The sequence below is a fragment of the Glycine max genome, chromosome 3 (genome assembly GCF_000004515.6).
Source record: "Glycine max cultivar Williams 82 chromosome 3, Glycine_max_v4.0, whole genome shotgun sequence".
Lineage (NCBI taxonomy): Eukaryota > Viridiplantae > Streptophyta > Magnoliopsida > Fabales > Fabaceae > Glycine > Glycine max.
In genome coordinates this window covers 30619236-30644803 of record NC_016090.4, presented here as the reverse complement: position 1 = coordinate 30644803, position 25568 = coordinate 30619236, and the positions used below count along the sequence as shown (strand labels likewise).

General features: G+C 38.8%; 1 protein-coding gene across 1 annotated transcript; it reads left to right on the top strand.

The window, feature by feature from the left end:
* LOC100795634 (uncharacterized) lies at window positions 1–25568 on the top strand. Its single transcript, XM_006576618.4, has 14 exons — window positions 1–78; window positions 189–505; window positions 1320–1397; window positions 2741–2898; window positions 15530–15593; window positions 21141–21208; window positions 21845–22103; window positions 22289–22423; window positions 22555–22661; window positions 22736–22786; window positions 22892–22975; window positions 23771–23934; window positions 24535–24684; window positions 25190–25568. The coding sequence occupies exons 2-13, from the start codon at window positions 193–195 to the stop codon at window positions 24680–24682; spliced, it is 1629 nt and encodes a 542-aa protein (XP_006576681.1). The 5' UTR covers window positions 1–78; window positions 189–192; the 3' UTR covers window positions 24683–24684; window positions 25190–25568.

Below are 25568 nucleotides of genomic sequence, written 5' to 3'. Positions count from 1 at the left end.
ACTAGTAGACAGTGAATTCTCCGTGGCTAAGATCAGATCCCGTCTGAGAAGAAGAACTCCCTACACACATCATTGCTGGTGAGACCCTTCTTCTCTATTCCTCCAATTCCTTCTCCCAAAACCCTAATTTTAATTTTCCATTGCAATTCCCTCTCACACTAATTGTCTCAAAAACTTGGAACCAAAAGTGCAATGCTACCTGGGAGATTCTCGTTTTTCGGAGGCGGCGGGGATTCCGGCGCGGTGGTGGACAACGCCAATTCGTCACCATCAAAGGGTGGTGGAGACGAACTCGCTGTTGTTCAACCCACACTGAAGCTCGAGACGGATAGGCAGGTTTACCGGCCCGGCGATCCTGTGATTGTGACCATCCAGATCTCAAATCCCGCAAATGGGTACTCGTTTCTCATGGAAAGACTCGGTTTTGAGATCAGGGGCATCGAGAAATTGGACACTCAGTGGTTCGCCACGCAGAAGCTGATGCCCGGCTCGAAACAACGGAGAGGTTCGTTGCTGCAACAACTATCTGTATTGGAATTTGATAGCTTTCACTGTATTACATCAACAATTTAAATTCTTTGCATTCTCAGCGTAAAACACCGTCAACTGAATAGAAATCATAGTTGGTATGACCAAAAAGTAGTTATTGTAAAAGTCTATAAATTTATCATACGTAGTGGTTTATGGTTGGATGCCAGTGTAGAAACCTTTCATAGTTTGTATGACCTTTGAAGTAGTTATTGTAAAAGTCCATAAATTTATTATACATGCTAGTTTATGATTGGATGTCACTGTAGAAACCTTTCGTAGTTTGTATGACCATTGAAGCAGTTGTCGTAAAAGTCGATAAATAAATTTACCGTACATGGTGGTTTATGATTTGATGATAATGATTTGATGATAGTGTAGAAACCTTTAATACTGTTGTGCATGTACTATTTATTATTATTATTATTATTATTATTATTATTATTATTATTATTATTATTATTATTATTATTAGGGTTAAATACATTTTTGGTTTCTCAAAATATCTTAAAATTTAGTTTTAGTACCTATGAATTTTTTATGCATTTTAGTCCTTACCAAAAGTGATATGGTTTTCTTTTAGTCCTTCTTTAGGGATTGAAAACATGTGCTTCTATAATGTAGAGACTAAAAAATGTATTGAAGTTTTACAGGGAGTAAAACCGAATTTCAAGATATTTTGGGAGACCAAAAACATAATTTATGCTATTATTATTAATTTTTTTTGGGAGAAATTATTAGTATTATTTTTATCATTATTATGATTATAATATTGTTATTTATTATTTCAGGTGAGAATGCTTTTCTGGAGTGCTCAACACCAATCCTAATTGCAAACCAGATTCTTAATGCTGGCGCCAGCAAATCATGTATTTTCTCTTAATATTATCATTAAAGGATGCTGATTTTTTGATTAACCTTCTTCCTGTTAGTTAGCTCTTATATTTTCTCTTAATATTCTGAGTATGGGTGTGGAATTTTGAAATTGAAATTATTATGTTTTTCTTATGTTAGTGGGTGTACTTAAATGGATATTCCCCATTAGGAAATTTTAGGGGATGTAAAAACTGTTCCATTTACCTTTTTTTGGGGTGTGTAATACAATACTGAAAGTATTTTGCTTCACTTTTGGTTAGAGATAGCTGGAAGGCTGGTTTCACCCTATAATTTTTATTATAATTAGACCAAAACTTAAGATTTTGTGATAACATATTTGTGTGTTCAAAATTACTCTTCTCTTGCTTTCTTCAATTGTGAAGTTAGTTTTAATGGGTTATAAGACAGAACAACATCTGATGCTATATCCCCACAAAACTTCCATGCCTTCAGTAGTGCTGGTTGCAGCTAGTTAATAATATTATTATCATACATATAAACATGTTACATGAGTGAGGAATTGGGGATAGTGGGTTCAAATATATAAAATTTGAGAGGGCGGGGGGTGGAATATAAAAATGTAAGATATTTTCATGAAATTTTTTCAAAGTGCTGATGCAATTGGCTGGAGTTATGATCTTTGGTTTTGAGTTGCTGATGCAACTGAGTTAAATGTTTATCCTTTTTTTCAGAATTATAGATTGAAATTTTGAAGTTTGAATTTTACCAAAATGAAGTACGTTGTAGATTTGTTGGAGTCAGGACTTGGGAGATATGAACTGAAATATGTGAACATGATTTTTGTGGCCAGGTAAAGTAGCAGACAATTGGTGGGACTTTTTGATCTTGGGCTATTTTGGGACTAATTTCATTAATGAAATCATCTTAATCTTATTTGGGAGAGGTCTTTCTCACATTATTAGGACTTAACTGGGGTCTTCTAAAAATTGATATGAGAAGAGCAAGTGAGAACAAAGGAGAACTGAGAACCTTTAATGAAACCATCAAAGAAAGAGTTATGCAAAGATGTTAACCATTGATGTGACATATAAACTGATGGATAGATGAGTTGAAATTGGACAAACTGGGCAATTTGATCCAGAACTATTGATTATAGAGTTAAATAATCAATCCTCTTTTTTTTTTTTTTGTGGGGGTGGGGGTTTAAAATGTTCATTCTAATTTTATTCTCTTGACAACAAAACAGCAAATGGTTTTTTCTGGGTTGCCAGTATACTTGCTTGGTGATTACTAATTTGAATGCTTTAGAAGTGATCTCTTACAGTATATTTTATTTTGATTTAAGAAGGTTGATTATGTTGAGTGTTATTTGCAGATGTGGTGCGAACGCAGCTGCCTAGCATTATTCCACCATCTTACAAGGGTTCAAACATTCGCTATTTGTACTATATTAAAAGTGCATTAACTGGAGGGTGGATAATATATGAAAATGGGCAATCTCGTCTGGAGTCCAAAAATGATGTTACAGATTTGGTTGGTTTTGCAGTAACTTGCTCTGATTTATGCTGAAAAGTGTTTGCTTCATGTTATTTTCATGCTATGTTTTTGGAGATGCAATACATGAAAATAGGCAATCATTGTTGCCCCCATTCTAACAAATATAGAATTATAGCATGAGGTTGGTAGACCTGTGCAGTATCCGTGCTTCAAGTCCAAAGGGCTGTTGCATGAGCCATGAGGGCACTTGTTAGATATATAATATAAGAAACCATTCTTGTGCCTTCACCTAACACTGTAAACTTTTAGGAGAGTTGTATTATGACAAGCTATGATGGTGGTATATCTTTGTTTTTGTTTGTCTTGTTCTCAAAATGTGCTATGCTTTATTTTATTTTATTCAAGTAATCTTTTAAGTTATATTAGGGAGCTAATAATTGAAGAAAGGCTAGCTAAATCTTTTTGTTTGAAATGCATGGTTTGCAATCTTTTTAAGGAATTCTGTGGCAGTAATATGGCATCTTAATTCTTAAGGCACATGCATCTAAGCTGAGTGAAACAATTGTCCAGAGAAGGTGAACATGCTAATTGTTTATTTCTGGTTTATTGGTAATAAGAAGGCTGGTATGTGGTAAAAAGCAGGAAAAATTGTCTTAGGTGATGAATAAGTATTTTTAAAAGCACTTTCATAGAGTTTTGTGGGGTCGTACTTTTGTATTATAGACTAACAGTAATTGCTAGGGCTGTTCCTTATTTGTGTGTTCCTATTTTTCCCTTCCTTTTTAATTTGTGTAGTTGTTTTCTCGAATATATACTTCTGATTCTGGTATTCTTGGTTTACTATGGCTGTCTAATGTCTATATTTTAATGTGAGCTGAATACTAAAATGTCCTTATTCATTCTTATCTTTCTCTATTTAAAAGGCCATAGCGGCATAGGGCACATACTTCTCTCTCATCATCGAGGATAGAATAAGAATTCAATGGGGTGTAAGAATACTTGAACACCTAAAACCTTAGGATGAGTTATATTAAAAAAAACCCTTAGGATGAGTGATATTAAAAAAAACCCTTAGGATGAGTGATATCTAAACCAGAGCAGTCAATCATGCACAATAGTGCGCTGTAGAGAGGAGAGGTCTGAGTCTGTTTCAGGGTGCCCATGGTGTTATGTTGCGCCTGTTGGAAGTGTTATGGCCGTTGAAGGTATTATATTGAAACAGGAAAAACAATCCATATTGGCCTCCATTTTCTGAGTTTTCCAATCCTTTATTTTACTTTTTCGTGATTTTCCCTCCACTTTTGGCATTGGAAAACATTTATAGGGTTGAAACCCTGCATTTTCAGCAGAAAGCACTTAGAAGATGACCTTTGTTTCAAACCAAGCCGTTCGCCAAGCTTGGTGTTTTTCAGTACACCCATTGCTCACCCATGGGTATCTCTGTTCACAAAGGTCTCCTTTCCTGCCCTCTTTGTTCCAACTGCTTACCACTGCTCATCCATGAGTCTCTGTTCATGCAAGATTCTGTTCAATTTTAGTATTTGTGTTCTGTTCATCAGACTCATAGACACTCTTTGTTAAATTTTTGCTTGTGTTGTGTTCTTCGCAGTCACAGTTTTTTTTTTTTTTTTGTATCAGTGACTAATACATTCGTATAGTTCCCCAAGTAAGCATAAAGGAAGAGAGAGAGAGAAACAGGGAGAGGGTGAGAGAGAAACGGAACATGGGTGAGAAAGGAGCCAAGTCACAACTTCGATGGGAAGTGGTACAGCAAGCAATCACTGTGGAATGGGCCACCAAGGCGAAGGGACGCGGGAAAGAGTAACGGGAGGGATGCAACAGATGTGCACTCCTTTTACTTCACAAGATTCCCAGAGGAAATGGGGGAGAAGGATATGTGGATGAAGTTTAAGAAATGGGGAGACGTGAGGGAGGTTTTCATCGCAAAGCATAGAAATAGAGATGGTCGGAGGTATGGCTTTGTACGTTTCAAAGGAGTGAAGGAGGATGTGAAGCTACTTGAACAACAGCTGGATAGTATGGTTATCGGCGGCCTAAAACTCCATGCTAACCTACCAAAGCACGGAAAGGGGAGGATGAATGATGGTAAACCTAACTTAGAGGTGTAGTGTAATGTTGGAATGAACAAGGCCAGTACTGGAGGCGATGACAAGGATCATAGGAGGAAGGAGATGGCATACAAGGCAAGGGAAGCAGGGTCGTGGAACCAATACCCACAATAGCGGACAAAACCAACGACGTACGCAAGCGTAGTGGGGTCAGGTAATAGAAAGGTGGGGAGAAGGGGCGTGCATGGCTATGCGCATCATATGGCAACAACATCTTAATCATCATTGCAGCTGAGCACCCCCATGGAAAAGGCGAAGTGGCTCAATGATGCGTGGGTAGGGAGACTGAAAAAACTGTCGATGTTTGATAGACTAGAAGATGAGATCATGTGGGAGGGAGGATAGGAATTTAAACCAAAGTACCTTGGGGATGATATGGTCCTATTGTTGGGCCTTAATGATTCCAGAGTAGAAGGACTGTGCAGCAAGGATGCAGAAAATGGATGATCCTTGTTCCATTCGCTAGAGAAGTGGAACTTGGGTTTGTTTACTGGATATAGGTTGGCATGGATCATGTGCTGGGGAATCCCATTGCACGCATGGGATGTCGATAATATTTCGAAGATTGCGGCGACTGTAGAGGAAGTGGTGGAGGTGGAGGAATTATTGAGGCTTGATAGGGCAAGGGTGCTCATAAAAATTCCACGAAAACCTTCCATTCAGCACACGGTGGCAGCATTGATTAACGGGGAAGTCTTCACGATTCACTTGGTCGAGGAGACATGCTACTACCCATGTAGGCACAAATGCCTAACAGGGTGTTCACTTGGGTCCTTTGACGATGTCATCATCGGTGTGGTCTGAATATGCCTTGTTAGAGGCAAAGATTCGTCTAGAAAACCGACAACTTGACACCAATGGTGGAAACTAGACAGGAAAGGACATCGAGCAGTAGAAGACTGATGGACAAAGAAACATGCGTGGACACGGTGGCAGTATTGATTAACGGGGAAGTCTTCACGATTCACTTGGTCGAGGAGACATGCTACTACCCATGTAGGCACAAATGCCTAACAGGGTGTTCACTTGGGTCCTTTGACGATGTCATCATCGGTGTGGTCTGAATATGCCTTGTTAGAGGCAAAGATTCGTCTAGAAAACCGACAACTTGACACCAATGGTGGAAACTAGACAGGAAAGGACATCGAGCAGTAGAAGACTGATGGACAAAGAAACATGCGTGGACTGAAGGTCAATAACCTCTAGATCCTGCCGACAGCCACTCACTCAATTACTAACAGTCAAAAAAACGCAGCTGGTATAGCTGTGTCTCGAAGTCAAACATCGTCACCACAGACTACCTATGTTGAGAGGTTATCGAAAGACAGAACAGGTGGTAGCCAAGACATGGTGGCAGGTACGGATATGGTGGAAATAGGAAATGCAGCTGGAATAAGGGAAGAGGAAATGAACAACACTGTCAAGAGTGGAAGAAAGGGACTTGAAGTGGGCCCAGGGCCCATTCGCATCAGCAAATTTTGAATTAAAGTGGAGGGGATCACGTGTTGCACCACATGCAGAGGAGAGGGACAGGTCAGCCGGCTTTGCTAATGACACCAATGTGGAATCTCACATATAGCAAAATAATGATATTGGACCTAAAACAAATGGGCCTGCCCTTACCTGGAAGGTATATTCTAGACTATTGAAGAGACTAGAGGTTGTGAAATGCTTGAGTGCTAACCCACTCAGCTGATTTACATTTATATAGACTTACGGAGTAAATACAATGTGGAATTTACAAGAATATTAATGAAGTTCTAGTACCTATGTACATGCATGTGAATTCCTAGATACATGAATATGTGACTATCTAGGTACATTAATAACTATTCTTTGTTGGAACAACTACCCATACAATGTGTGTAATTCCATTCCAACACTCCCCCTCAAGCTGGAGCATATAAGTCAAAGCATCCAAGCTTGGTACAAATATTTTGAATTCTTGGTCCCCTTAGAGATTTTGTAAAGATGTTTGCTAGTTGATCATTAGAACTAACGAATTGAGTAATAACGTCCTTAGAAAGGACTTTCTCCCAGACAAAATGACAATCAATCTCAATATGTTTAGTTCTCTCATGGAATATTGGATTAGAAGCTATATGTAGGGCTGCTTGATTATCACAACAAAGTTTCATTTGTTGAGTATTTCCAAACTTCAATTCTTGAAGAAGTTGTTTAATCCAAATGAGCTCACATGTGGCTACAACTATAGCTTTATATTCAGCCTCTGCACTAGACCTTGCAACAACATTTTGCTTCTTACTCTTCCATGAGACAAGATTTCCTCCAATAGACACATAATATCCTAAAGTGGAACGCCTATCAATGGGTGATCCTACCTAATCTGCATCGCAAAATCCAACTATTTGAGTACTTCCTTTGTCTTCATAGAGTAGTCCTTGTCCTGGGGTCCTTTTAATGCATCCCAATGATGATTATGAGGAGATTGCATGAATTGACTCACCACTCCAACTGTAAAGGAAATATCTGGCCTTGTAATAGTGAGGTAGATAAGCTTCCCAACCAATCTCTGATATCTTTCAGGATCAGAATAAGGCTCCCCCTGATTGGGTAGCAATTTTTGATTTGGATCCATGGGACTATCAATTGGTCTACAATTTGACATACCGGTTTCTTTAAGTATGTCTAACGCATACTTCCTTTGTGAGATGATAATCCTATTTTTTGACTGAGCAACTTCAATTCCAAGAAAATATTTAAGTTTTCCTAAATCCTTAGTCTGAAAATGACTAAATAAATGTTCCTTCAGTTGAGCAATTTTTTCTTGGTCATTTCTTGTGATGACTATATCATCTACATAGACCACCAAGTAAACACATCTACTCGATGAGGTATGACAATAAAAAATTGAATGGTCTGCTACACTTCGTTTCATCCCAAAAGCCTGAACAACTGAGTTGAATTTTCCAAACCAAGCTTGTGAGGATTGTTTGAGTCCATAAAGAGACCTTCGAAGTTTGCGAACCAAGCTAGACTCCCCCTGAGCAACAAATCCCGGTGGTTGCTCCATATAAATCTCCTTTTCTAATTCCCCATGTAGGAATGCATTTTTAATATCCAACTGATACAGTGGCCAATGAAGGATGACAGCTATGGCAAGAAAGAGTCAAACAAAAGTAATTTTAGCCACAGGGGAGAAAGTATCTCAATAATCTAGGCCATAAATCTGGGTATAACCTTTGGTTACCAATCGAGCTTTGAGGCGATCAATCTGTCCATTGACCCTAACTTTTATAGCATATACCCATCAATAGCCAACAGGTTTTTTGCCTGGGGGAAGAGGAACCAGCTCCCAAGTACCATTATGCTCCAAAGCCTGCATTTCATCAATCATGGCTTGTCGCCATCCTGGATGATCAAGTGCTTCACAAAGATTTTTAGTAAGAGAAACATAAGATAAAGAGGAAACAAAAGAATGGTACGAAGAAGAGAGACGATGATAACTTAAGAAGTTATAAATAAGATAAGGATTACGTGTAGACCGAGTACCTTTCCTAAGAGCAATGGGCAAGTCAAGATTCTCTTCGGGTAGGTCCATGGTTGGGTTGTTCGCTGGAGTAGGAGATGATTCAACTGGTCTTTCATTACCTTCAAGTTCTGCGTCAGGAATTCGAGGACGACGTCAATATACGATGGGTTATCTTCGAGTCTGCTCAAGTGGAGGTCAGGAATATCTATGGTAGAATCTACAATTGACTCTGATTCCTGCAAAGAAGGTGATGGACCAAGATAGGGAATAGTAAAAACATCTTGAAGAGTATTGGACTCAACCATGGAGGGAGCAAAGTATGGTTTTTCTTCAAAAAAATGTTACATCTGCAGAGATAAAATAACGATTGTGAACAGGAGAGTGACATCGGTAACCTTTCTATAATTTGGAATATCCAAGGAAAGCACATTTGATGGCTCGAGCAGCAAGCTTATCAAGACCTGGAGACAAGTTATGAATGAAACAGGTGCATCCAAAAATATGTGGATCAACATGAAAAAATGGTTCTTTAGGAAACAAAATGGAATGTGGTATTTTATTTTTAACAGAGGAAGAAGGCATTTGATTTATAAAAAAATAGGCTGTCAAAACTGTATCACCCCAATGCCGGATAGGTACATTGGCATGAAGTAATAATGTCTGAGCAGTCTCAACAAGATGCCTATTCTTCCTTTCGGCAATGTCATTCTATTGAGGAGTATGAGGACAAGAAGATTGATGGAGAATGCCCTGTGCTGACAAAAAGGAAGAAATAGAAGAAGAAAAGTATTCTTTCGCATTATCACTCCTAAGGATCTTAATTGTCTTACCAAACTGAGTTTTAATTTCATTAACAAAAGAAGTGAGAATGGACAAAAATTTTAGATTGTTCTTCCATTAAGAAAACCCAAGTACATCGAGAAAATTCATCAATGAAAGTAACAAAATGTCTATAACCCATAGACGAAACACGACTAGGACCTCATATATCAGAGTGAATAACCGAAAAAGGGGAATCAACACGACTTTCAACATGCCTAAAAGAACGGACATGCTTTCCTAGTTGACATGACTCACAAAATAGGTCCTTTATTTTTTCAAGACTCGTAACCATTATTTTTAATTTAGATAAATGTGGGTGTCCCAAGCATTCATGAAGGAGCTTTGGTGAAGTGGCAGCACTACAAACCTAACAAAGATTAGGCTTGAGGTAGTAAAGACCATGAGATTCATGTCCTACGCCAATCGTCCGACCCGTACCACGTTCCTGTATGACAAAGGAGTTAGCATCAAATGTTACTGAACAATTACGAGAACGAGTAAGCTGACTAAGAGATGTTATATTGAAAGGACAACCAGGTATGAGCAAAACAAAGTTTAAAGACAAAGAAGTGGGTGATATATGGCCGATTCCTGTTGCTGCAACTCTAGAACTATTGACTAAAGTAATGAAATGAGGAATTTTAGAAGGAGAGAGGGATGAAAATAAAGAACTATTACCAGCAATGTGATCAGAAGCACCCGAATCAATTATCCATGGACTTTGATTATTACCAGATTGGGAAATGCAGGCAGTGGAATTATGACCACTTATAGCAGATGATGTTTGAGATTCCTTGGCAGCTTTTAGTTGGAGATACTCTTGATAGTCAGCCTCCGAAAACTTTTTCTCAGATGTTTCAGAATTTGAAATATTCACCGATTTTTTGGGGAATCCGTAAATAGAATATTTAGTGTCTTGTGTGTGGCTCATTCTCTTACAGTAAGAACATTGAGGGCGACCTCCTCTTCCAGCTTGTCCTCCTTGGTTTTCACGACCACCTCATCCCCCTCGATTAGATACCATGGTAGAAGTTTCAATACTGTTAACTGAATTTTCTCCTATTTTTGGCGAGGACACTTGAAGGAGCCGGGTAATTAAATTCTCTAGAGAAGAAACTTCTTGGCCAGTTAAGACTTGGTCACGAATATGATCAAAATCTGGATGCATCCCACGTAGTACCAACACCATATATAGATTATCAAGTTTCGTCTTTATGTCTTCAAGTTTATCGGCTTCCAATGATAATTTTAACTCCACGTAGTACCAACACCATATATAGATCAAAATCATGTCATGATCAGTTTGTTTAAGAGTGACCAATTTCTAAGCAGCGTCATACAATTGTTGAATGTCATTAGCAAAAACACTTTGTGCGTTTTTCCAGAAAGAATAACAAGTTTTGAAGGCTCTGAAATTTGTCAATGTAGTTGGCTCAATAGACTGCCACAAGAGAGCACAAAGTTGATAATCAAGTTTCTTCCATTGCTCGCATTTGTCTTCTGAAATCTTTTCTAAGGATTGCTCTAGATGTTCATGATAACCTTGGCCAAGAAACCAAAGTTCAACAGAGGTTGACCATGCTAAATAATTTTTTCCATTCAATTTTTCTGAAGTGATTGTTGGTGTTCCAGAGATAGAGAAGGCAGGACCATCAGTTTTCTGAGAGTCTAAAGCCATTTCAGCACTTGTCAAAGAGTTGTCTAATCGAAGAACTGATCACCTAGGAAGGAAGAGGAGAGGCTGGCGATTAGATCTGGGCGACCGTGCAGTGATTACAATGGCTGGAAGGTGGCGCGTGGGTGACACGCGTTGTCACAGTCAAGAGCGTGTGGAGGCGCGTGGATAGGATTCTGGTGATGCGACTTCGGTGGCTGGCCGATCGGCGGTTTCTAAGTGGTTATCCGACGGCGGTGGATAGTGGGCAGGTCGGTGGAAGGGACTTTTGGATATTGAGGTTGCTGTTTGGACAAAGGGACAAAGATGGGACTTTAGGTTCTGCTGACCAGATGCAAAAACCTTTAAAGAACAAACAAGGTGGCTCTAGATACCATATTGAAGAGACTAGAGGTTGTGAAATGCTTGAGTGCTAACCTACTCAACTGATCTATATTTATATAGACTTAGGGATTAAATACAATGTGAAATTTACCAGAATATTAATGAAGTTCTAGTACCTATGTACATGCATGTGAATTCCGAGATACATGAATATGTGACTATCTAGGTACATTAATAACTATTCTTTGTTGGAACAACTACCCATACAATGTGTGTAATTCCAACACAGACATACATGGTGTAGAAAGCAAAAAGACAACTCAAATGCCACTGAGCCCGAATATGGAAATGAGGATGGAATAAATAGCGTAGAAATAAGCCAACCCATTGATGAGTCAAGCCAATTTGAGACTCCCCCAATTATATCGAAGGTCAGTGGATTGAAGGAACTAATTGATTGGGAAGAACAGAGTAGTGAAAGGTTGGACTCGAGGGTTTTAACAAAAAATAAAAGCCCAACAACATTGGAGCATACCAAACAAGTAGTAATGTGTTGGGACTTAGCCAAGAGAACAGGCTTTCAGACTAGGAAAGAAGTGTAGTGGCTGTGGCTTTATCTACCTAGAAGGGATATGGATTGCAGATGGTGTTAGAGTTTGTATTGTGAATATATACCGGCCAAGTGATGTGGGTATGAAGAGAAATCTGTGGGATCAAATCAGAACTCTAAGAAATTTCAATTTGGGAGGCTTATGGTGTATTCTAGGTGACTTTAACAGCATAAGAACAACATCTGAAAGAATGGGCACCAGTCAAAGACAACAAGATGAGAGGAATATCAAGGAGTTTAATGATTGGATTGCTGACTTAGAAGTTGATGATGTGCCTTGTATGGGGAGAAAATATACTTGGTATGGACCAAATGGGTCAGCTAAGAGTAGGCTTGACAGAATTCTAGTCTCTGCAGATTGGTTTGATAAATGGCAAGGCAACACTCAGTTCATCTTGGAAGGGAACTTCTTAGACCATTGCACTATCTTGTTGTCATCCTCATTTGTGGATTGGGGACTGAAACCTTTTCGAGTTCTGGACTGTTGGTTCCATGATAAGTCGTTTAGAAAAGTGGCCAGTGAATGGTGGTCAACAAATTCCATAAGGGGCTGGGGTGGTTTTGTGCTAAAAGAAAAAATAAAGGGCCTCAAACAAAGATTGAAAATCTGGAACAAAGAGCAATTTGGTGACATTCAGAGGAAGATGACAAGGACTGAGAGGGAGCTGAACTTGCTGGAAAAAGAAGGAGACGAAAGACAATTGAGTACTCAAGAAATTAGACTGAAGAAGCAGCTGCATGAAGAATTATTGGTGGCAGCCATCTCTCATGAATCCTTGCTTTGACAGAAGTCAAGGACCAAATGGCTTAAAGAAGGGGACTGCAACTCCTGCTTCTTCCACCTCTTAGTAAATGGGAACCGAAGATCCTAGCAGGGTAAAAAAAGAAGAGGTCTGTCAGTTCTACATGAAGAGATTTTCGGAGGTGGAGGGGGTTAGACCAATGCTGGATGGGGTCAGATTTCAGACAATTAACCAGCAGCAAAACGAATATCTGGTAGAGAGGTTTCATGAGAAAGAAATAAGAGACGCAGTGTGGGAATTCGGGAGTGACAAGTGCCCTAGACTGGATGGTTTAAACTTCAAATTTATTAAAGAGTTCTGGGATGTAATTAAACCTGATCTGTTCCACTTCTTGGATGAATTTTATGTAAATGGACAATTTCCGAAGGGAACCAATGCCTTGTTCATTGCATTGATCCCCAAAGTGCAGGATCCACAAAACCTCAACCAATATAGGCCTATTTCATTAATAGGCAGTATCTATAAGATTGTGGCCAAGTTGTTAGCAAGGAGATTGAAGAAGACACTGCTAGGTATTATTGATGAGCGCCAATCTGCATTTTTTGAAGGCTGACACATGCTTCATAGTGTGCTTATTGCAAATGAAGTGGTAGAGGAAGCGAAAAGAGGTAATAAGAGCTGTTTGATGTTCAAAGCCGTGTATGAGAAGGCCTACGATTTAGTGATTTAGGACTTTTTTGGTGTATATGCTCAGGAGAATGGGATTCTGTTCTAAGTGGGTTACTTGGATTGTAGGCTGCCTTAACTCAGCCTCTATCTCGGTATTGATCAATAGGAGCCCGTCAGCTGAACTCATCCCCCAAAAGGGACTTAGACAAGGGGACCCATTAGCCCTACTTCTATTTAATATTGTGGCAGAGGGCCTAACAGGTCTGATGAGAGAAGTGTTGCATGACACCCAGTTTAAGGGATTCATGGTTGGAAGAAATTTGGTGGAGATCAACATTCTTCAGTATGTAGACGATACGATTTTCTTCGGGGAAGCGTCAATGGAAAACGTAAGAGCCATTAAAGTGATGCTAAGGAGTTTTGAGCTGGTTTCAGGGCTAAAAATAAACTTTGCAAAAAGTCATTTTGGGGCGATAGGGATGTCATTGCAGTGGATGAGGAACGTTGCATCATATCTAAACTGCAGCTTGCTACCTGTACCTTTCTAATATGTGGGTGTTCCGATAGGGGCAAATCTAAGAAGTTGTGTGGCTTGGGATTCCATTATCAAAAAGTGTGAGAGAAAATTGACGAAATGGAAGCAAAAACATCTTTCTTTTTGGGGAAGGGTGACTTTGATAAAGTCTGCCCTGAATTCAATTCCTATTTATTTTCTTTCATTTTTCAGGATCCCAAAGAAGGCAGTCGACAAGCTGGTGAAGTTGCAAAGGTGTTTCCTCTGGGGTGGAGGAGTAGAGCAGAAGAAAATCGCTTGGATAAGTTGGGAATTAGTATGTCTATCAAAGGAGAAGGGAGGTTTGGGAATTAGGGATTTGAACAAATTTAATTGCACTCTTCTAGGAAAATGGAGATGGAACTTGTTTAATCATCAAGAAGAATTGTGGGCTAGAATGTTGGACTCAAAGTATGGGGGACGGAGGAGTTTGGATGTAGAAAGGAGGAATTCTGCTGAATCTGTGTGGTGGAAGGACCTTCGTGATATGTGCCGTGGGTCAGGGGAGGATAGCTGGTTTAAATCCCGTATAAGATGGAGTGTGGGATGTGGTTCAAAAGTCAGATTCTGAGATGGGTGGAACAATAATGTGATTCCGTTAATGATAAAATATCCTAGGCTTTACCTAAATTCGAACCAGCACAACACATACATTCAGCAGATGGGGAGCAGTGTAGAGGGAGCATGGGGATGGTCTCTGCTGTGGAGAAGATTACTGTTTGAAGCTGAGATAGGTATGAGTGCAATTTTTTTGGAAGAAATCCAAGGAGTCACCATAAATGCCCACCAACTAGACAAGTGGGTGTGGCTGAATGATCCAAGTGGGATATATACTGTCCGTAGTGCACACAACCTGCTGGACAATGACTCAAGAGATGAGAATCTGGATGGGGCATTTAAAGACATATGAAAGTTAAAAATCCCGAGCAAAGCTGCCTTTTTTGCGTGGAGACTGATACGGGACGGATTGCCCACTAGGTCCAACTTGTGTAGGAGAAATGTGGACATAAAGGACAGAATGTGCCCATTCTGCAGGGATAAGGAAGAGGAGGCAGCTCATTTATTTTTCAGCTGTCCTAAAATTCAACTGATTTGGTGGGAATCATTATCTTGGGGAAATTAGGATTAGGTGTTGGGTGGATTTACGAAATCTCGATAGTCAGATTTCTGGTTCCTTAATGCCTGCTAGGTAGTGTGTATTAGGGAACCATACTTCTGCTTGGGAGAGTATTGACATGTATATATATCAGTACCACTGGTACTGTTTTATCATATTAATATATACTATTATTTTTTTCTAATAAAAAAACAGAGTTTTGTCCTTTATTATACCATCTTCCTTTTTGATGATGATTGTGTTTTGTTATTACTTTTGATTAGTAATTATGACTGCGCCTTTAATTTTAGATAACTCTTTAGTTTTGAGCTCTTAAGTGTGTGTGGTATAAACTATTTGTCTTGTACGTATAACCTTTGGTATAGTGGACATCTCACTTTAATGTTTTTGGGGTTGGCTGATCTGTGTCATTATCTGGGTTTGATAACATTGATGTGTACTTCCTTTTTTGGATATTTTTATTTCAATCTTTTAACATGTACTGGTTTGCCTATTTTTAGATTTTTAAGTTTGTTAACTTTCATTTCTGCAGGAAGTTCGTATTCCATTACAAATATGGATAAACCAAAAAAGTAGTGGCTTTCCAATAGATGATGGTTAGTTTGGTTAACTTTCTTTCTATTTTATTTCCGTTCTAAACCTGTTGTAATGGTTTCTGACTTCTTCTATCGAGGTCTACATAGATTTTCTGGTTATAAAGGAGTATGTGAAGATGTTCTTCTGTACAAAGTAAAATTGCTTTCCGTTTAAAAGAAAAAAAAATACTTTTAAAATTTTGAATGCTGATGTGGAACAAATATAGCTTATGCTATAGATGGATATGTGGAAGATTTAGCTTTTCTAATAGGTCCTGTAGTTCTATTTTTGCTGCTTTTTAGCTGTAGATTCTGAAATTTGTTGCTCATGTTTACATGATGACCTAAGAAGCTATTATGTGTGTTGAATATCCTTGTAATTTAGCCATGTTTGGTAACTTAGTTGGTAGCCTTTTTTTCAGAAGGCAACAGTGCATTGTCACTGTCATAGTCTCTCTCCTCCCTCTCTCTCTTTTGTACTCTCTATATATATGTACCTATTTGAATTCAAGCAATAACAGAAAAAGCCTTTTACTTTGGTCCTTCAACTTGGCATCAGAGCGGGTTGCCGCCGTCCGCCGCCGCGTCGTCCGCCGTCCGCCGCCGCCGGCCGCCGCCATCTCCGGCGGTTTTCTCCGGCGAGACCAGGGTTCAGATCGCCTCGAGAAGCGCGACCCAACCCTGCAACTCGCGCCGCCTTCCGTCGTCGCACGCGCCTCCACGCGCCGTTTCTTCTTCTCGCGACTTCCGGCGCGTGCAGCTCACGCGCCACCGTGCCAGCGTCGGAAGCTGCCACTTCCGGTCTTGGCAGCTTCGTCGTCACTTCCTGGGTCTGTTTCAGGCTTCACCTCCCGCTTCCGGCAAGCCATTTGGTCTGCTCTTGAGTGTCTTCCTCTCTTGGGTGTTAGGGTTTGCTGTTTGGCTCTTAAATGGCCTCCTCTGGACCTGTTTTTTCGTTTTCCGGGACTCCAACTATCACTACTGCAAAGCTGAACTGGAAAAACTATCCTTCGTGGTCTGCTTCCGTGGAGTTGTGGTTCCTTGGTCAAGGACACCATGACCACTTGGAGAAAACCTCGGATTCTGTTTCAGTTGATAAAAGACCTGAATGGGAGAAGCTTGACTATCAACTATGTGCCGTGTTATGGCAATCAGTTGAGCCGGATATCTTGGAGATCCTCCGATCATTTAAATCGTGTCGCTCCTTTTGGAAGAAAGCCCAGGAAATCTTTGCCAATGATATCCAAAGCTTGTTTGATGCTACCATGAAGGTTACAGCCCTCAAGCAAACCAGTCATGACATGATTGCTCATGTGGGTAAGGCTCGGGCTGCCGTGGAAGAACTGAGAAAGTTCCTTGTAGCTGATTCATTGGAAGAAGTGAATAGGAAGCTTGACAAGTTCTACATGGTTCTTATTTTGAGGAGCTTACATTCAGACTTTGATCATGTGCGTGATCAAGTACTTGCTGGGGACCAGATTCCATCAATGGATTCCCTCATCACTAGACTTCTCCGCGTGCCTCATTTATTGAAGGATGAGAATCCTACTGATGGAGTGGAGACGTCAGCCATGGTTGCGTCTCGAGGGAGAGGAAGCGGCCGCAACAGTAGAGGAGGTCGCAGTGGAAGGGGCGGACGTCCTCATTGCACCTATTGCAAGAGGATAGGTCACACCCAAGAGACTTGCTATTCATTACATGGGTTTCCTGACAAGGTCGCACAAGTTTCTAAATCAGAGAAAGCAGAGTCCAGATTCTCTGATGAGGAGTATCAGGAGTATTTGAAGCTCAAATCCGAGAAGCCCAGCAATCAAGCACAACCCTCGTCCGTACCATGTTTTTCAACAGCGTGTATCTCTCAATCCATTGAAGGTCACAGCCCTTGGATACTCGACTCAGGTGCCTCTGATCATATTTCTGGTAATAAGTCCTCCTTCTCATCCTTTTCTCTTCCAAAAATTCCTCACCTTGTTACTGTAGCTAATGGATCCAAGGTAGCTTCTCAAGGAAGTGGTCAAGTTTCATTGTCTCCCTCTTTGAAATTAAATTCTGTTTTATTTCTTCCCCAGTGTCCCTATAATCTAATCTCATTAAGTCAATTAACTCGTTCGTTAAATTGTTCAGTAACCTTTACTGCCAATTCTTTTGTTATTCAGGAACATGGGACGGGGCGACTGATTGGAGAAGGACATGAATCACGAGGGCTTTATTACTTGGAATCCAGTCCACCTGGGTCTTGTTTTGCTACCTCTAGACCCAAACTTTTGCATGATCGTCTGGGTCACCCAAGTTTACCTAAATTGAAGATTATGGTTCCTAGTCTTAAGAATCTTAGAGTCTTAGATTGTGAGTCTTGTCAACTAGGAAAACATGTCAGGTCGTCATTTCCTCAAACTGTACAAAGATGTGACTCGGCTTTTTCTACCATACATTCTGATATTTGGGGACCAAGTCGTGTCACATCTTTTGGTTTTCGATATTTTGTAACCTTTATTGATGAATTCTCCAGATGTACTTGGGTTTATTTAATGAAAGACAGATCTGAACTTTTGCCTATATTTGTGTCATTCTACAATGAGATTGAGAATCAATTTGGAAAAACAATCAAAATTTTCAGAAGTGATAATGCTAAAGAGTATTTCTCTCATGATCTTTCTTCTTTTTTGTCTTCCAAAGGTATTATACATCAGTCCACATGTCCACACACACCACAACAAAATGGTATAGCAGAAAGGAAGAATAGACATCTTCTTGAAACTGCACGTTCCCTAATGCTAAATTCAAATGTTCCTACACATCATTGGGGAGATGCCGTGCTTACTGCTTGTTTCCTAATCAATAGGATGCCCTCTTCTTCTCTTGAAAACCAAATCCCTCACTCAATTGTCTTTCCTCATGATCCACTATTCCATGTCTCTCCTAAAGTGTTTGGTTGTACTTGTTTTGTTCATGATTTGTCTCCTGGTTTAGACAAACTTTCTGCAAGGTCAGTCAAATGCGTCTTTTTGGGTTATTCTCGTCTTCAAAAAGGTTACAAATGCTACTCTCCCACCATGAGACGGTACTATATGTCTGCAGATGTCACCTTTTTTGAAGACACACCCTTCTTCTCATCCTCCGTGGACCACTCTTCGTCTCTCCAGGAGGTTCTTCCTATCTCTTCTCCTTGTCCTCTAGATAACTCAGACCATAATGTCCGTGTTGTCCCAAATTCACCTGAAGTTATCTCTCCACCTTCGGTTACCGATCCACCCAGGACAAGACAGATTGGATCTCCAGTACCTGAAGCCTCTTCTCGTGATCCTCGTTCTTCTTCAACCAGTCCTCCACTCATGGATCCTTCCTCATCCTCCACTTCTCCTTCTCATTCTGACTCACATTGGCCCATTGCCATCAGGAAAGGTACTCGTTCTACTCGCAATCCTCATCCTATTTATAATTTCTTAAGTTATCACCGTTTGTCTCCTTCATATAGTTCTTTTGTTTTCTCCTTGTCTTCCCTTACTGTTCCTTCCACTGTTCGTGAGGCACTTGATCATCCTGGCTGGAGACAAGCTATGGTTGATGAAATGCAGGCTCTTGAAAATAATGGTACTTGGGAGCTCGTTCCTCTCCCTCCTGGTAAGACGACTGTGGGTTGCAGATGGGTTTACACTGTTAAAGTTGGACCCAATGGTAAGGTTGATCGGCTTAAGGCTCGCTTGGTAGCTAAGGGCTACACACAGGTATATGGCATTGATTACGGTGATACTTTCTCTCCTGTAGCCAAGCTCACCACCGTTCGTTTGTTTCTTGCTATGGCGGCCATCCGTCATTGGCCCCTTCATCAGCTTGATATTAAGAATGCCTTCCTCCATGGTGATCTTGAGGAGGATATTTATATGGAGCAACCACCTGGGTTTGTTGCTCAGGGGGAGTATGACCTTGTGTGTAAGCTTCGTCGATCTCTTTATGGGTTGAAACAATCTCCTCGAGCATGGTTTGGTAAATTTAGTCATGTTGTTCAAATGTTTGGACTAAAACGAAGTGAAGCTGATCACTCTGTATTTTACTATCATACATCTCCTGGAAAATGTGTCTATCTAATGGTCTATGTTGATGATATAGTGATTACAGGGAATGATACTACTAAGATTGTCCAGCTGAAAGAGCACTTATTCAGTCATTTCCAGACCAAAGATCTGGGATCTTTGAAGTATTTCCTTGGTATTGAAGTGGCTCAATCAGGAGATGGTATTGTGATTTCTCAGAGGAAGTATGCTCTGGATATTTTAGAAGAAACAGGTATGCAGAACTGTAGACCTGTTGAAAGCCCTATGGATCCTAATTTGAAGCTCATGGCAGATCAAAGTGAAGCTTATCCTGACCCCGAGAGATATAGGAGGCTTGTGGGAAAACTCATTTACCTTACCATTACTAGACCTGATATCTCCTTTGCTGTGGGAGTGGTTAGCCAATTTATGCAGAATCCTCATTTGGACCATTGGAATGCTGTCATGCGTATTCTGAGGTATGTTAAGAAAGCTCCTGGACAAGGGTTGTTGTATGAAGACAAGGGTAGTACGCAACTATCAGGATATTGTGATGCTGATTGGGCTGGATGTCCCATGGATAGGAGATCTACATCAGGTTATTGTGTTTTCATTGGAGGAAATCTAATCTCTTGGAAAAGCAAGAAACAAACTGTTGTCGCTCGGTCTAGTGCAGAAGCTGAGTATCGATCTATGGCTATCGTTACATGTGAGCTCATGTGGATCAAACAATTTCTTCAAGAATTGAGGTTTTGTGAAGAGTTGCAAATGAAGTTGTATTGTGATAATCAGGCTGCTCTTCATATTGCCTCAAACCCAGTCTTCCATGAGAGGACCAAACATATAGAGATTGATTGTCATTTCATTCGAGAGAAGCTTCTGTCCAAGGAGATTGTCACTGAGTTCATTGGTTCTAATGATCAGCCAGCGGATATTTTGACTAAGTCCTTAAGAGGACCCAAGATTCAGACTATATGTACCAAGCTTGGTGCATATGATTTATATGCTCCAGCTTGAGGGGGAGTGTTGAATATCCTTGTAATTTAGCCATGTTTGGTAACTTAGTTGGTAGCCTTTTTTTCAGAAGGCAACAGTGCATTGTCACTGTCATAGTCTCTCTCCTCCCTCTCTCTCTTTTGTACTCTCTATATATATGTACCTATTTGAATTCAAGCAATAACAGAAAAAGCCTTTTACTTTGGTCCTTCAACTATGTGAAACCATTGAAATTATAAATATATGTTGTATCAATTTGTCATTCTCTTTGGTATGAGCCCATGACATTGGCATTTATTCAAATTCAACCTGACAATTTGCAACACAAAAAGAATGATCTGTCTGGGAAGCAAACTTTGATAGAACCAGCTATCGTTGGGGAATTTACTTGTTTATTAAAATTGATTGCATATATCACTATTAAGTTTCTTATTTTTTTGCACCTATACATGTTTATTTCATGTAGCATCAAATTTTTTTAGTCATCTTAATTTTCGTTGAACATTATAAGTAATATATCCATGTGTTTATATGTTTTCAGATATTGTTCCCTTAACTAGTGTACAACTGGATTTATTTTGGAAAGAGATGGATGGAGATGCTGATTGGGTATGCTATTGGTGATATTTTTTAATTGGGTAAACTAAACTTATCTGTGTTTTAGCCTATATTCGATTGCTATCTATTGTTTTAATAATGCCTTCATCTGTTTTTAATTTTAAAATGTTCTGTCTTTGCAAAATGTGAAATCGGTTGAAAAATTACATTTTAAAATGGATTTAGAATTGTAGATTGGATTTTGGTTAAAATCACACAATGATCTTTCATTCTAAAGTAATATGAAATCTGCTCATTTTTAGAAGTTTAGATGCTGTCCTTTCCCATCTTCTATTTATACGTGTTATGTACCCTTCATTGATTGTAGCTAACTAACTACTGATTATAATTTATAACTAACTAAACTAGCTAATGGGTTATCTAACAATACTCAACTACTAATGGGTTAACTAATAATACTCCCCCCTCTTGGGAATCTAAATCTATTTCTTATTCTCCCCATTCCATTGTCCAAAGAATCAATGCTGGTTACTAATTAAACAGTACAAAACTTTTTTTCAAATTCTTTTTTTTGGAATTATATATCTCATTTCTGGTTGTATGTTAAGCTATCTTTTGGCATTTCACTTATTCCATGCTGTTCTTTTTCATGTACTCAAGATATAAAATGAAATCATTTTTATACAGGTTAGAGCAAATGACATGTATGATGGAGTTGAGGAGGGCTATGACAGCTCAAGAGATGATATCTCATCTGTTTCTTCTTATAATCCCATGAGAGAGAGTCTAAACAGAGGCTTTGGAAGTTCACTGTCATTGCGATCTTCTTCTGCAAGATCATTGACCAGGGATGTTTCTACTTTAGAAGGTTTCCGAACAAGTTTATCTTCAAATATGGCACTTCCTAGGCTGTCTGTTGCTGAAGTGTTGTCTGATTCTGGTGCTGGTGAGCAAATTAAACTATACCTTGGTGTCGGTTTATGTGTGAAACTGCTAATTTTTTCTTGTAGAAATATATTTCTGAAACAGTATCCAGTTGTGTTGGTTTATTAGTGTCTGATTGATAGGAGTCATTATTTACTTTTTGCTTTGAAATCAAGTATTTGCTATGCTAATTCATTTAGAAAACAGATGTCTTGTCAACCCAGAAGTCATTTGCAATTGTCTCCCCAAATGAGCAACAGAAGCTGCGGAAGACATTTTCTGCAGAAGATGATGTGGGAGTATCCTCTTCGCCTGAAGCTGGGGCTGTAGAATCTATATCATGTAAATTGATGCATTTTCTTCTCTCCTAAAATGATTTTATGTGCTTCAGACACATTGGATATTGTACTCAAAATTTTTTTAAAATAATTTACATTCCATGTAAGCTAATTTTATGCAGACATTTTCTGCAGCAGAAGGCTTTATTAGAGGAAGGTCTTACAATATCCGACTTGATGATCAAGTTTTGCTTAAATTTTCCCCTAAAAATTCCGACTCAACTTATTACTTCAGTGATATGGTAAGGATAATCAAGTCGAGTTTGATACATGGTGTACATAAGAAGTCTATTCACCAGCAACTTTCTTGTTACAGATAGGTGGCACTCTCACTTTCTTTCATGAAGGAGCTAGGAGATGCCTTGAGGTGACTGCCCTTGTCATCTGTTGAGAGTTAAACTAATAGTTAACAAATCAATTTTTGGGGGTGATACTCTGGAAGTGAATTTATTATAGTAGTTATTATTTTCAGATCTCAATAACATTGGAAACTTCGGAAACTATAAATCGGCGATTTGTCCACCATTCTAGAAGGAATTCGCCTACAATCACTAAGGTATTTTCTATTTCTTTTACCTCTCACTACTCCTTTTAAACTTTTACTGACTGGTTGAATAAAAAACCTAGCATTCGTTAAATCCATTTAGATTAAGGTCTTTGTTAATGGTTCTCCTAAAGTTTGCTTTGGTCTTAATCTACCTCTTTTCATGAGACTATCTTTGATTTTATTCACTTCATTGGTCTAAACCTTTCCTGACCACCTTGGTGATTTTGTATCATCTTCTCTTTGATAGATGCTGTTCCTACTTTCTCCTAAATACATTTGTTCCTACTAATATCATTCTTGTATGTCTATTCATCCACCTCCACATTCTTATCTGCTACTTTTATTTGTTTTTGTTCCTGTTGGCACTTTACTTCCCAGCTTTTGCTACCATGAGCATTGCTAGTCTTGTAGCTGTTGATAGAGTTTTGCTTCAAGTTTTATAGGTACTTTGTGGCCACAAATTACACTTGAAGCATTTCCCTATTTCATCCTATACTTGGTTTATATAGCCACACTAAGCTATGCAGCAATTGATATATAATACATAGCCCTAAAAGCCCCTTATCACTAATATCTACAATATGTTATTCAGAATTAATGATGTAGATCTGGTTTACTGGTGCCTTTTGATTAACCATAATGCATGATTATTCAATGGCCAATCTCTGATTGACTTTTTTAAAGACTTGCTTTTAAATTGTCTGTCTGCAATACTCAAGAGAAAAAGAAATGGGATCATATGTATTTCAAAATGTTATTAATGGCCTCTGATTCTGACAATTGTGGTCTCAACTGTGCTTTTAGGTTCAGAGTGATCATCATGAGGTTGTTGCAGATTTGGTGCAGACAAGCTTTCTTTTTTCTATCCCCATGGATGGTCCAATGTCCTTCTCAACTCAACATGTATCTGTGCAGTGGGTTCTCCGCTTTGAATTTTTCACAACTCCAAAGCATGTAGATTGGAAAAAGTATGAGTTTTGACCACCTCTTCTACTCATATTCAGCTCCACCTGCTTTTTGGTTGATCTTTACATGAGAGCAACTCATTCTACACTCCACACTCCACACACGTGCCATCTTTGGCTGCACCCTACCCATTTTTTAATTCATAGCCCAACTATTGTTTACTTTTAAGATTTTTTTTTTCAATTTTTATTCTGAAGACTATCCATGGCATACATGCACCTTTCTTTTTGCTAGGACCATTTGTCATTTTATACTACTTGTGGATGTACTATAGCCTTCTTAATCTTTGGTTTTTAATATTCAACCATATATTTATTCAAGGCATGGCAAAGATCAGCCTTTAGTTTTCATTGACATTTATCCTACACAACACAAACCTTAATTCTTGTGATATTATGGTGAATAATATCTTCAAGAATTTGGTTTTTAACCAAGTCCAGTGATGTCATGTGATCCATGTAGTGGACCTTGCCTAGTGGCACAAGCTATTGTTGTATTACAAATCATGATTCCTGCTTCAAATGTAAAAAATAGGTTTCATGGAAATTGGAATCCTTAAGTGACATTGGTCATTTAAATTTGTACGATTTTTTGAACCACAGGTATGAGCATCCTCTTCTAATTGAGGGAAGGGAAAAAACGGAGTGGGTTCTTCCAATTACTGTACATGCTCCACCACCAAGAGCTCCTGCTTCTGGTACAAGAAGTGATAAACTTTTCTCTTTGGATCCTATGTGGGTACACAATTGAAGGTATTATGAATCTTTGATTTACATTGAACTAGCTCCATTAACTGTACATGTTAATTAGTGTTGAATATATGAAACTATCACATCAAATACTTAGACTATCTTAGATTATTCTTTGGTTTTACTTTTTTATCTTAGGATTGGTTACCATTTTTTCTAATCTCATGATTACTTTCCTTAATTAAATAGGATTATGATTAGTATAAATGAAGGTTAATATTCCAAGTTTTATACACAAGTACTTTTTAAAACATTAAATAGAATTAAGTCAACTTAAATCTCTTAATATTTAGTGTTATTTTCTTTTCCACATCTTCCTAAAACTCCACAGTTTCAATAATTAGCCCTGATATTATGTCAATTGTTGTTCAATTCTTGAGTTTCAATTCCCCAATCCGTTAAACATCATCCTATGTACTTTCTTTTGTTTTTTATTTGGTTATCACTTGATTGCCATTGTGATTGATATTTAATCAGAACTGGTTTTGATTTTGATTTGTTTTTGCAGTTAAATTAAACTGAAGATGAAATGTGTGGAACCGACCATTGTAGCCTTTTCAATTTACCCCAAGCTTCAATTCCTCAATGTACAAAATATCCACAGAATAGCAGCCAGTGAAATGTCAGAAGGATCATTTGTAGCATATCAAAATTCGGTCAATTTGTCGTAATCGGTTACCTGAAATTTGGCACAGGTCTTTTGAGTACAGTATTTCTTTTCATTTCATGTTTTCTTGGTGTCGGGTGATTTATGTCCCATAGTTCATCCAATTAATTTATTTTGTTTCATTTTTTTTATAACTCAAAAAGGGTTTTTAGTAGATTGTATGAATCTTTACTAAATCATTTATTAGAGATAGAGGCGTAAAAGCTGGTATCTTAGATTT